Source organism: Oncorhynchus tshawytscha, linkage group LG03, assembly GCF_018296145.1.
Source record: "Oncorhynchus tshawytscha isolate Ot180627B linkage group LG03, Otsh_v2.0, whole genome shotgun sequence".
In the NCBI taxonomy this organism is placed as follows: Eukaryota; Metazoa; Chordata; class Actinopteri; order Salmoniformes; family Salmonidae; genus Oncorhynchus; species Oncorhynchus tshawytscha.
In genome coordinates this window covers 47936163-47947084 of record NC_056431.1, presented here as the reverse complement: position 1 = coordinate 47947084, position 10922 = coordinate 47936163, and the positions used below count along the sequence as shown (strand labels likewise).

The 10922-nt window shown below is 41.9% G+C and overlaps 1 protein-coding gene across 2 annotated transcripts in view; it reads right to left on the bottom strand.

Annotated features, from left to right (window-relative positions):
- Positions 1–9448: 9448 nt before the first annotated feature.
- Positions 9449–10922, bottom strand: part of LOC112237605 (ly6/PLAUR domain-containing protein 6B) — a 57933-nt gene continuing 56459 nt past the window's right edge. For both annotated transcript variants that reach the window (XM_024406210.2, XM_024406215.2), the window contains exons 4-5: positions 10632–10762; positions 9449–10463 (exon numbers count right to left, since the gene is read on the bottom strand). In XM_024406210.2, coding sequence (XP_024261978.1) covers positions 10266–10463; positions 10632–10762 — 329 coding nt within the window. In that variant the 3' untranslated portion in view covers positions 9449–10265. The remainder of the gene's footprint in view (positions 10464–10631; positions 10763–10922) is intronic.

Genomic DNA, 10922 nt, shown 5'->3' with positions numbered 1-10922 from the left:
TTGATGTGACATACATCACCTTTCAGAGCTATTTATTGGAGTTGAGAATAAAACTATTTCCAGCAAGTAAACTGAATTAGGCTCTGTTAAGGAACCACAATGTGTCACATGCTAAACATGTTACGCTAGTGAGTTTGCATGATAGCAGTGAATTCATGAGATCATGTTGAAAGTAAATTCATAACCAAGAGACCTCACATTCCTCTTCACAGTTTAGTGTACAGTTTGAATAATGTAGGAAATAGACATGTATAGAGAGGCTGTAGCCTACATCAAATGTCATTGAGATACTTATTTCATAATGTAAGCCTATCACTGATCAAATTAAGCTGTCAATTTTGTCATTATCATTTTTGGATCTTAGTACAGGAAATAGCTTAACATGAACGAGACTCTCAATAACAAACACCCAGAATTGAGTTGATTGAAATAAGTTATGTCTTGTGAACACATTTTTACTGCATAAATCAAGTAAAGTTATAGTTCCTAATCACACGCATAATCACTCGTTTTTCCATCCTGACATTGCCTCCTATTCATGGAATTCAATTGTCGTAAAAAGATCATTGGTTCCATGTACAGCATTTCAAGCATGACTGGATTCCACTTGAAGTTAAGATCTAAAAAACTGTAATTTGCCAAAATTACAACCTCCTCACCAAGGATCAGGTGTCTTGTAATGGTGAGGACTGCAGAGGGCCCAGCCTCAAGATAAGGATTATTTAACTTCAGGATAAAAGAAGAGAAAAGAGAGAGAGAGAGAGAGAGAGAAAAAAAAAGAGAGAGAGAGATTGTTTATTTCACTTTTGTATATTATCTACCTCACTTGCTTTGGAAATGTTAACATATGTTTCCCATGCCCATAAAGCACATTGAATTGAATTGAATTGAATTGAATTGAGAGAGAGAGAGAGAGAGAGAGAGAGAGAGAGAGAGAGAGAGAGAGAGAGAGAGAGAGAGAGAGAGAGAGAGAGAGAGAGAGAGAGAGCGAGAGAGAAGATGAATGGAAGGTGTAGAAGGAGGGGATTTGTATGAAGGAGAAGAGACATGGTACCTGAGGAATGTGGGAGATTAAAATATTGGCTCAAAAAAAGGATGAAAGACAGAAGGGGTGGAGAAAGAGAGATAGAGAGCACACACACTTCCACTAATTGAATCAAATCCTATGGACTAATGACATCACTCAGTGTGGCATGTCATTGGTAGATTTATTTGTGATGGTGTGTACAGAATGCCTACAGAAAACCCACTGCAATGATTTTACAGTACACTCAGGTTCAGGAAAACCATCAAAGCATATTAATGTTGTATTTTTTTGACTGCCTATTTTTAGACTTTTATGGATTCATTAAATCATCCAAAAAGTATCCCACTGCCAACAGTTTTAGGCCATATTTTGTTCATTCCATTTTTTTCTGAAAAATAACAACTGAGTAAAGTTATAGGACTATACCTCTTCCTCTTGACCAGGGACGCTGCTCTGCATGCAATGCAGTCTGGGATATCACATCCATTAACGTTATCAAAGGCAGGCCTGTCAATCAGAAGAGACAATGGGGATAGTGAAGAGGACACGTCTACAGACAGAGGCCTATTCATATAGCGGGGAACATCAACTCTGCAGTCATAGAGCAGAGGCCAGGGCTCTACCCCTCCACTTAAAGACTTGAGACCTGGATGACTACATATAGGCATTACACCCATTATCAGTAGATCGGACACTAGAGCTGGGCTCATCCCATCTCATCCGCCTGTTTAAAGTGCACTTTGGAAATGGCCTCATGATAAAAGAAAACTGAAGCTGTAACTTGACCTTTTCTCTAGAACTCTCTGGTATTAGTCATGTGGATATAAAGTAAGCAAATTCTGACTGCAAAATGTATTTGTGACATCGTCTTTGAAGAGCCCTTACAAGTGAGTTTTACTGTATCTTCTGTTTGATTTCCACACCTTTCTAATGCATTTGTAAACCCAACTAAATAGCCTTTAGCCCAGAGCGGTGTGGGACTGTATGTTCATGTCGAGTCTGTAAGTGTTTTGTCCACACATCAGAGCAGAGCTGTAGAGACAAGGCTGCCAACAACCCCTCGTCTTCTCCGTCAACACCTCAGACAGGGTAGCATGTTGGGACTAAATGCAACCATCTATATCCTAAACAGTGAAAGACACACGTCTGCTGTCATGCACCATAGCCATGCATGATCAATCAAATTATCACATTACTGTAATCATAATCTCGGCACCCAAACCAAATCTGATACTCGATGTCACGACTCACGAGAGACTACTCTGAACACAAATGCAAATGTTTTATGAACTCCAACCCTTGGGGGTCTTAATGGAAATTACCTTACCTGCTCTGACTTGTGACCCTGTCCTGATACAGCATTGCTACAATACACATTGAACAATCTACTTTGGTCCCACTAAAATACCATTAGTGTACATCTTTTAGGCAACAGTTATCAACAATCTAGTCTGTATATAGAGATTCCAGACATTTACATCTGTGTAATAGAGCACCTTTACTTCAAACACCCTGAAGATCTAAAGAGCCTTAACAAGTCACCCTCTCCAAACTGTGAATGGTAGGATCCACCTGTCTTGTGACCTGGATCAGAGGCAGGGTCATGCCACCCTGTGGTCCCTACAGGGGGAGCTTAGTCTGTGGCCACCCTACGCCCTGTCCATGGACATCAAAGGACATATCCCAAAACATGGAGAAGATAGACAGAGACAGAAAGATAGTGACTTAAACAGAACCTCTGTCTTATGCTATGTTTGTTGATGTTTATCCACAGAAAAAGAATAATTTATACATAATTGAGGCTGATGATAACAGAAAACAAATTTGATTGAATTAATAAAATATTCCGCAAACTGCCCGAAGTCAAGAGGCGGGAAACAACTAGTGAGAAGATCTTTGACGTTCTTTGACGTTAGATCCATAAGCACAAGACACAACCAACCTCTGACTGTTGATAATTGGACATATCTTCTCAGCTCAGTCAACCTGAGAGACTAAATACAGGTATTCAATTAATTGCTCTGATGGGTTTCAGCTTATGTTCTGTCGAGGCTTGACAGCATCTCATCTTAAAGTGCTAAGATGATGTTGAGGAGTTGCCCCCTGCAGGGTCTTAGTTACTGTACCTGGACATTCCCGTCAACTGTGCTTTAGATTTAACAGGGTCCGTACAACACACACTGAGATGAAGAGGTTGGAGTAAATAGTCCATGAGCCACTTAAGGCTGAATTAAAGCGTTGGCTTTGATGGGATACTATGAGGAAAATAAGAAAAATGATAAAGCCTCAGGATATGATCTATACATCAACAACTGTGCCTTAAAAAAATATACTGGCCACGTTCGGAAGTCATTCATACCTTTTATAAAAGATGGACTGCCAAAACCATCTGCAATAGAGCATTCAGGAAAGCTCGTTTCTCACTTTCCCACCTTCCTTTTCAATCATCAGCTCCTCCTGTTTCAACCTTTATCGTAGTCAAGTCTTCAGAAGTCACCCTTATTAGTATAGCAGAAGTTCTGGATATCCAGGACCAGGCTTCACCAACAATCTCTTTGAAGAGAGAAAGAGATGCCTGTGAACTGTAGAGGAGCTGCTACCGTCTCTCTTTTCACACCTGCAGCAACAGCCACCTATCCAGTTCCGAATGGAGCCCTAGTAGCATAACCAGTCTTGTGTAAACAGGAGGTGTGAGATCCCAGCAGGTTCTTTGGCATCACAGGGCCTCTCCTGCTGTGACTGAGTAATGGGATGTGGAAAGCAGATCACAGGGCTGGTCTGAGGAGCCTTGAGATCAGTGTTTTCACTACACTACATGGGAGGAGGGCCTCCATACCTACTCCAAGGCTAGAGCCTGACCTGCCGTTACCACCCCAGACATGAAGGGGTGTCTTTGGGGTGGTCTGGAGGGCCGCGACCCTCTCTGCTGGACCTCCCTGGGCTTCAGATCTGAGAGGGCATAATGACTAACTCAGACAACATGTGTCGACGGCTGGCAGGTTTATGAGGCTGGTGACACATGATGAGAGGACCTGTAGAACCAGATTAAACATGCCAGCCTAGCCATTCAGTATAACTGATGTTGAGAGCTAACTCAAACCCTAAGCAATGACAACATTGTGGGAGCCAAAGGTTTCAATTATTCCCATGTTACTGTACATGAATCATTGAGCATAACAGCTACATGTTACAAACCATTTCACTGTACCGGAGCTATGGGAAATCATAGGAAATCTTACATATACTTCACGTACACATTTATACCAGTGCACAGTAGTAAATTGAGTCTCACCAGAATATGTACTGTAAGGGAAAATCAACGAGGGGCTATGCGTTCTCTGGAAAATATTGAAAGACTTGGAAGGTGTGTTCAACGACGCGCTAACGGAGTGGAACTAACTTTCCACGGAGTTTAATTATTTTCCAGAAAACGCATAAAGCCCTCAGTTGATTAATCCCTTTTATACCATAGCTATAATTTAACACATTTACCACTATAAATGTGTTCATTTACCGGTAGAAATGTGTTCAACATCCACTGAAGTATCTAGCAAGTTTACTAGATAGCAACAGTAGTTGCCTTGGTAACCAAACAAACAGACTTGCTAGTTTAGCTAACCAAACCATCAGTCCTAGCTTGATATTATGAAAATCGTATTCAACAATGTCAATAATGTTTTTAATTTGCTTTCAAAAGCAGCTCAAACATATAACAAGTAAGAACTATAGCCATTGAATTATACCGTGCTGATATACAGTGTGTTATAGGGAAAAAACGCACGCTCTAGAAGTCCCTTCAAGCTAATCAGAAATGAGTATTCAACAATGCCATGGTATACAACTGGACACATAATATAGTCAAAAGGTGTGTGTAACCTGTCAACATTTGTATCTGAGAAATACAGTATCACCTGAGACATTTTTAGGATTGGGGAGACAGTGATAGTTTAACCTGGGGATGTCCCCATCCACACACCCTGATCAAACATCGAATGGTTTAAAAAGACACTGGGTTGAAAGAGAATTGACCCTCCCGGCACAATTACTATGCATAAGACATTCCAAGGGTACTAGGATGGCATATTAGAATACTACTGGCCCAGTTTTACTTGAAACTAGTCTGGCGATCCAAATCTCCCAGGCTGCACAGACAATTTGAAGTTGATATAGTCTACTTAAAGGGTTCTTCTTAGAACATGAAACCTATGAAATGGAAAGATTTGTCCAGAGTCAACAAGAAAAACAAAAGAGTACAGTTTTAAATAACTTCTTTCATTCACTTTCAACACTAATCTCCTTAGTTGAAAAAACTAGCCAGCCACACCACCTCGATATATCAGCAGACCCTTTCCTTTGAGTCATTAGAGTTCCTGTCTCTCCTTTGGTAAGAGTCTCACTGGGGTTTGGCCAACCCTTCGAGACTCAGCTTAACCTTGTATCAAGGGGCTAAGATCCCCATAGCAGAATAAAGTGCTGGGATTTCTCCCTCTGAAATACTGTCAGCCAATTAGCATTGTGAACTCTGCCCTCACATCGGAATGTTAATCCCCGATTGGCCGTCGCCGTGTAAACATACCCGGACAAAGACTCATGTTAGGTAACCAAAACCCACCACCAACCAATACTGTGACTGTAAGAGAAGGACAACTAGGGGCCTGGGGAGGAAACAAAAATTGTTCACAGAGGGGAAATGGTCAGATTTGCTATTAAACATGAGAAAGAGGTAAGTGATATCCCCTTTTAGAGGCCTACCTGCAACATCAGAGGAAGAGTATACAGTTGAGAGAGAAGAAGGAAGGAAGGAAGGAAGGAAGGGAGGAAGGGAGGAGGGAGGAAGGGAGGGAGGAAGGAAGGAAGGAAGGAAGGAAGGAAGGAAGGAAGGAAGGAAGGAAGGAAGGAAGGAAGGAAGGAAGGAAGGAAGGAAGGAAGGAAGGAAGGAAGGAAGGAAGGAAGGAAGGAAGGAAGGAAGGAAAGGGGGACAAGAGGTGAATATGATTGGCATGCATACGGGTGGTCAACCAAGCATTGCAGAAAGTCTTGACCGTACTTAGTTGATCATTGGCGTCTTGGCTCAACCATTTCATTACAGAAGCATTATGGGATTGGCCTAACTCAGTTATAAATGTGGTTTGGTTACCTAATTGCCCAGACCACTTCAAATGTGCCTATTGATAGAAGTCATGAGTCCCAATACTAAACTAATGCTTTTCTATTTTCAATCCATCAATTTATTTTTAATAACTTAAAAGTGACATATAATCTAATACTGTGCTTCAGTGGATGATAATATCAGAATTGGATTAAGTTTAATTCAATAGAAGATTGCATAAAGACAATTGTTATGGCATAGTAAAGCAGGGGCTAAATGCGGTCCATGTGAAGCATTACAATGCAACTTCATCCAGTATTAATCCCATACAGTCACAGAATTGTATCCTGTGGATCTAACATATCTATCAATAGCATTTAGTTAAGATGTATTCCAGTGCATCAGAATGTCTTGATCAAGCAAGTGTTTTTAATCTGAGCCAGCAATACATTTTGCAATCTGCTCCAACCACTGACAGTAAACGGCTGTGACACTAAGCAGCCATCGGTGGCCAATCTGAGGGGGGTATGTGGGGTGGCTCGAGAGCGTCACTGGGTCTTTGTGAGACCGATGACTCCAGAGAGGGTGGAAAGTAACAGGCTGCAGCTCCATGCCTAATAAAGCCAGAACAAAGCGAGCAGCGGCCAGAGCAAACAGCGTGCACACACACACACACACACACACACACACACACACACACACACACACACACACACACACACACACACACACACACACACACACACACACACACACAGAGTCCCAAGTCAACGGCTGTCCAGTGAGGCCTCTTCTGTGAAGCCAAAACAGCCAAACACACACTTTCACTGGTCTTGGACAATGGAAACCCATCCCCCAACGTATAGTGCCTCCTTGCGCACACACACACACACACACACCCTGACTGTTCTAGATGACCTGAACTGTTTTTAGAGCATGTTTATCTCTGTAATAGTCTGGTTTTAAAAAAACAACACATGACAAGGCAGAAATGAGAATGTTCCCCCAGGGCCTAATTTCAGGAAGTGAGCGTCTGTTTTGACAGTCCCTTCAACACCCTCCTTCATGGTGCACCCAAGGGCTAGGTGCAGGTGAGGCCCCTACTGGCTATACTCTCACTGGATAGGGGTGTTATGGTAGCTCACAACCAACCATGCTAATCTATCATGCATCAGGCTGCAAGCCGAGTGGATTTCTTAAAACACACTCCTGAGAAAACAAGGCAAACAGAAGAGTTTCTGATAATGACCCCCCAGCTCCCATGAACACTATCACAGCAAATACAGATTACCTCTCTGATCATTAGGATAATGTTAATTGTACAATATGAACCCTGTAAGGTGGAGATTCTGCAAATGTGAACTGCCCTTTACGATTCTTCATAAAACTAATTGCGTTAGTTTGAAACATTTGAGAGTTTACCATTTAAATGGAGACAGGCAGTCACGGTCACCAAGCACTGAGAAATAAAGGAACAAACATTGTATGGCAATTCATAGGAAAAGTTATTACTTAAGTGATAATGCCCAAGAAGCCGGTGCTTGGAGGATATATTGGCACGAGTGTTGTTGTTAGCAAATCGTGCCAATATCTCCTCCAAACATCGGCTTCGAGGGCATTATCCCTTTTATACAAGGGGTTACCAACATATTCAAATAATGATTGACATATTTTCATAAAAACATAATTTGTATGAATATATTCATACTATTTCATGCTTCCACAAAATATAGCTCTGACACAAATCTAGGGTTGCAACCCTAGCCGGCTGGCCGTTCATTCTATCGGTTAGGTTGCCAGAGACCCAGTAGTTTAGTCTTTTTGTTCGATATCTATGGACGCGAGCCAGTCGTTCGTTCTAAATGTTCCATCGCCATGCTGTCTGGCAAACATTCTTATCCCTTGCTTGCTAGCCAACTTCCACTAACACAGTCACATCAAACAGTGCAGCCAGAATAACATAAATGAACTGCATTTGCATTTGTTTAAGCTGTTTTCTAGTGACATTTATTTGGATACATCCATAACAATGAGCTAATGATACACGATTTTTCCCGGCATTGACAATTTGATCTCTTACCACAGCCACAAAGTCATAAACCCTGCCTATTTCTACTCGTTCTTCACTTCTTAAAATCTGATTTTAAACCAAACCTCAGCCATAGCCTTAACAACACTGCTAACTTTATGCCTTACCGTAACCTTAAATTATGACCAAAAAGCTTTTTGGTCCAATAATTATTTATGAAATAGCCAAGTGTTACTTTGTGGATGTGGTAACTAGTGACAACTCCAGGACACAGTTCAGAGGAGCTAGACAACTACACTAACGCAATCACTTGAAACGGCATCTGGAAAAACAGCAAACTAGCTGTGTTTCATTTTGTTTGACCTTTTTTTCTATTGAAATGTATTTGTATGTATCCATAAACATTATGCTGATTCATGATTTCAACTGGCTGAGAAAAGTTGCCTGCCTGTCCATCTCGTCCCAGCACTTTCAAACTATGAAACAGTTGGAGATCGAATTTCCATATTGAAACAACGTTACAGATGTCAGAGAGACAGACAGCACGTTTTATACAAGCCGCCACGTTTGAAAACTAAATGCTAGTCTAAAAGAAAATGGGAGATAATGTCTAGATGCTTTTTACAGTAGAGATCAAGTTCCTAAATTGCCTGGCTGGGCTGATGCGATGGTGGATTGAGCAGTGAGGTGGAACAGTAAATAGGCATTTCAATGTATCCTTAGTGGGTGGTAACATGGGGATTAGACACCGGCTGGAACTCGGTTTTAACCAATCAGCATCCAGGATTAGACCCACCCTATAATATGCCATAAATAACTGAACATTCCATAGTTTCTTGACATATTCATTAAATATCAAAAAAACATGATAAGAAGGTTGACCTTTAAAAAGGTCAACTTTTTCATGTTGCTGACATGGAAAGTCATAACATCCTTTGTCGTTAATCTCTCACAACTTCACGGCAATGATAGTTTTATGCCATATTACATCACCAGACATTGAACTATTCATGTAAATTAATATCATATTCCATCTTTTTCTGAGATTTCCAGATCGGAGAACAGATGTGATAAGACCTCTTCACAACATGAGGCAGAAACAGGGCCAGCACACAGCTTGGTGAATCAGTCTCACATGCTAGGAACTACATAACGGTCATAATGAGCACCATGTTGTCATATGGCCACAGACATGGGACTTCTGCAAAGAGATAATACATTCTGGTAAATGTAACACTGTAATGTCATTAAGGCATGTTGTCGAGAAAAGCTAAATATATAGAAAAGTACATATTTCCAAAAGTATAGTTCTTTCCATTTTATTTAAGGATATTCACAAGTTATGCTAAAAAAAATACAAGTAACAATATTTCTTAACAAAACATTCAAGTGCAAAATGCTTTCATTTTGTGCCACACTATGGATCAAGTACTAATACATTTACGCCAGATTCCATGTCTATCATCATCTCCCAAAGTTCTCCCTGATCCAATGGGCATGGGGCATGCCTATGTGTCCAGTCATTCCTGGTCCATGTATGCACTGCAGTGCTGCAAAATCCCACAGAGAACACACGATTAACATTCCCAGGACCATGAATAATCCTAGGGAATGTTCTGTGGAACATTTAAAGTCTCCAGGTTCCAGCCTCTCATTCGGCATGCTCCGTATAGTAGTTTGGGGCTCTGGCCAGGGCTGATTGAAGGATCGGTCACTGGGCATCCATCTTTGAATCAGCAATGGACATTAGACTTATGATGGGCATGATCCTCCTTGAACCCTTCCGGCTAACTCCTCTGCTTGCCAACTCCACTAGCTGGCAAGCTACATCCAATTCTATAGATCAACTGACCATTGGTCTTTGTCCAATTCTATTGATTCCATGGATGCTTTCTCCAGTCCCATTGGCTTATGTAGATGCAACCAATGTTAACAAACCAAGCATCATTCATTAGGACACTGCTGTAGTCCTTCGTGATTGTTCGATTGATCTATGTGACATCTTTAACACAGATTACCACCACACTTGTAACAACACACATCCTCCATGTTCAGAGGAACATGCTGGTCTGGTATAGTCTGGTCCCCTCTATAGGGACATGCTCTGAGGGACAGCAGTGTCACAGTAGGACCAGTCTGGTCAACCCCAGGCCCAGGGTGGTGAGTAATGTCATCCAGCAGCAGCCCCACGCTGTCCTCACAGGGGCCTGGGGTGGGGCTGAGTTGTAAGCCTGCTGCCTCATGGCAAACACAGCATTGGTGTGGTTGGTGGGGACCTCCACGTTGCAGATCATACCCTCACAGCACGACACACACTCCTACAAGAGGGAGAGGAGACAGAGGAGACAGAGCGGAGGAGTGAGCGACAACAAAATCAAAACACAAAGGCAGCAGTAATGACAAATACTTTTCAGCTGATTCTACAAATTCCTGAGGAGACAGATGACGGTGGGTTATTGTGGATGGGTTTTGGTGTATGGACTTACTGTGTGACCCATGTCCCTGTGATGTCTACAGCCTGAAGCGTGACACACCTCCCTGGCAGCACACTTTTTGGTCACAAACTTGGTCTTGCCATGACTGGTGAAGTGGTGCACTGTCATACAGAACTGTGTATCTGAGGAAAGGATAACAAAGAAATATACATTACTCAACTGTTTAGCTGGCTTGACATGGGCCGGAGCTGTCCGGAGCGCCATATTTTTGGGGAACTGCATACCGGCTCTGCTATACCACAAAGTGGCCTATCACGGCCCAGATTCAGACACAGAGTCAAA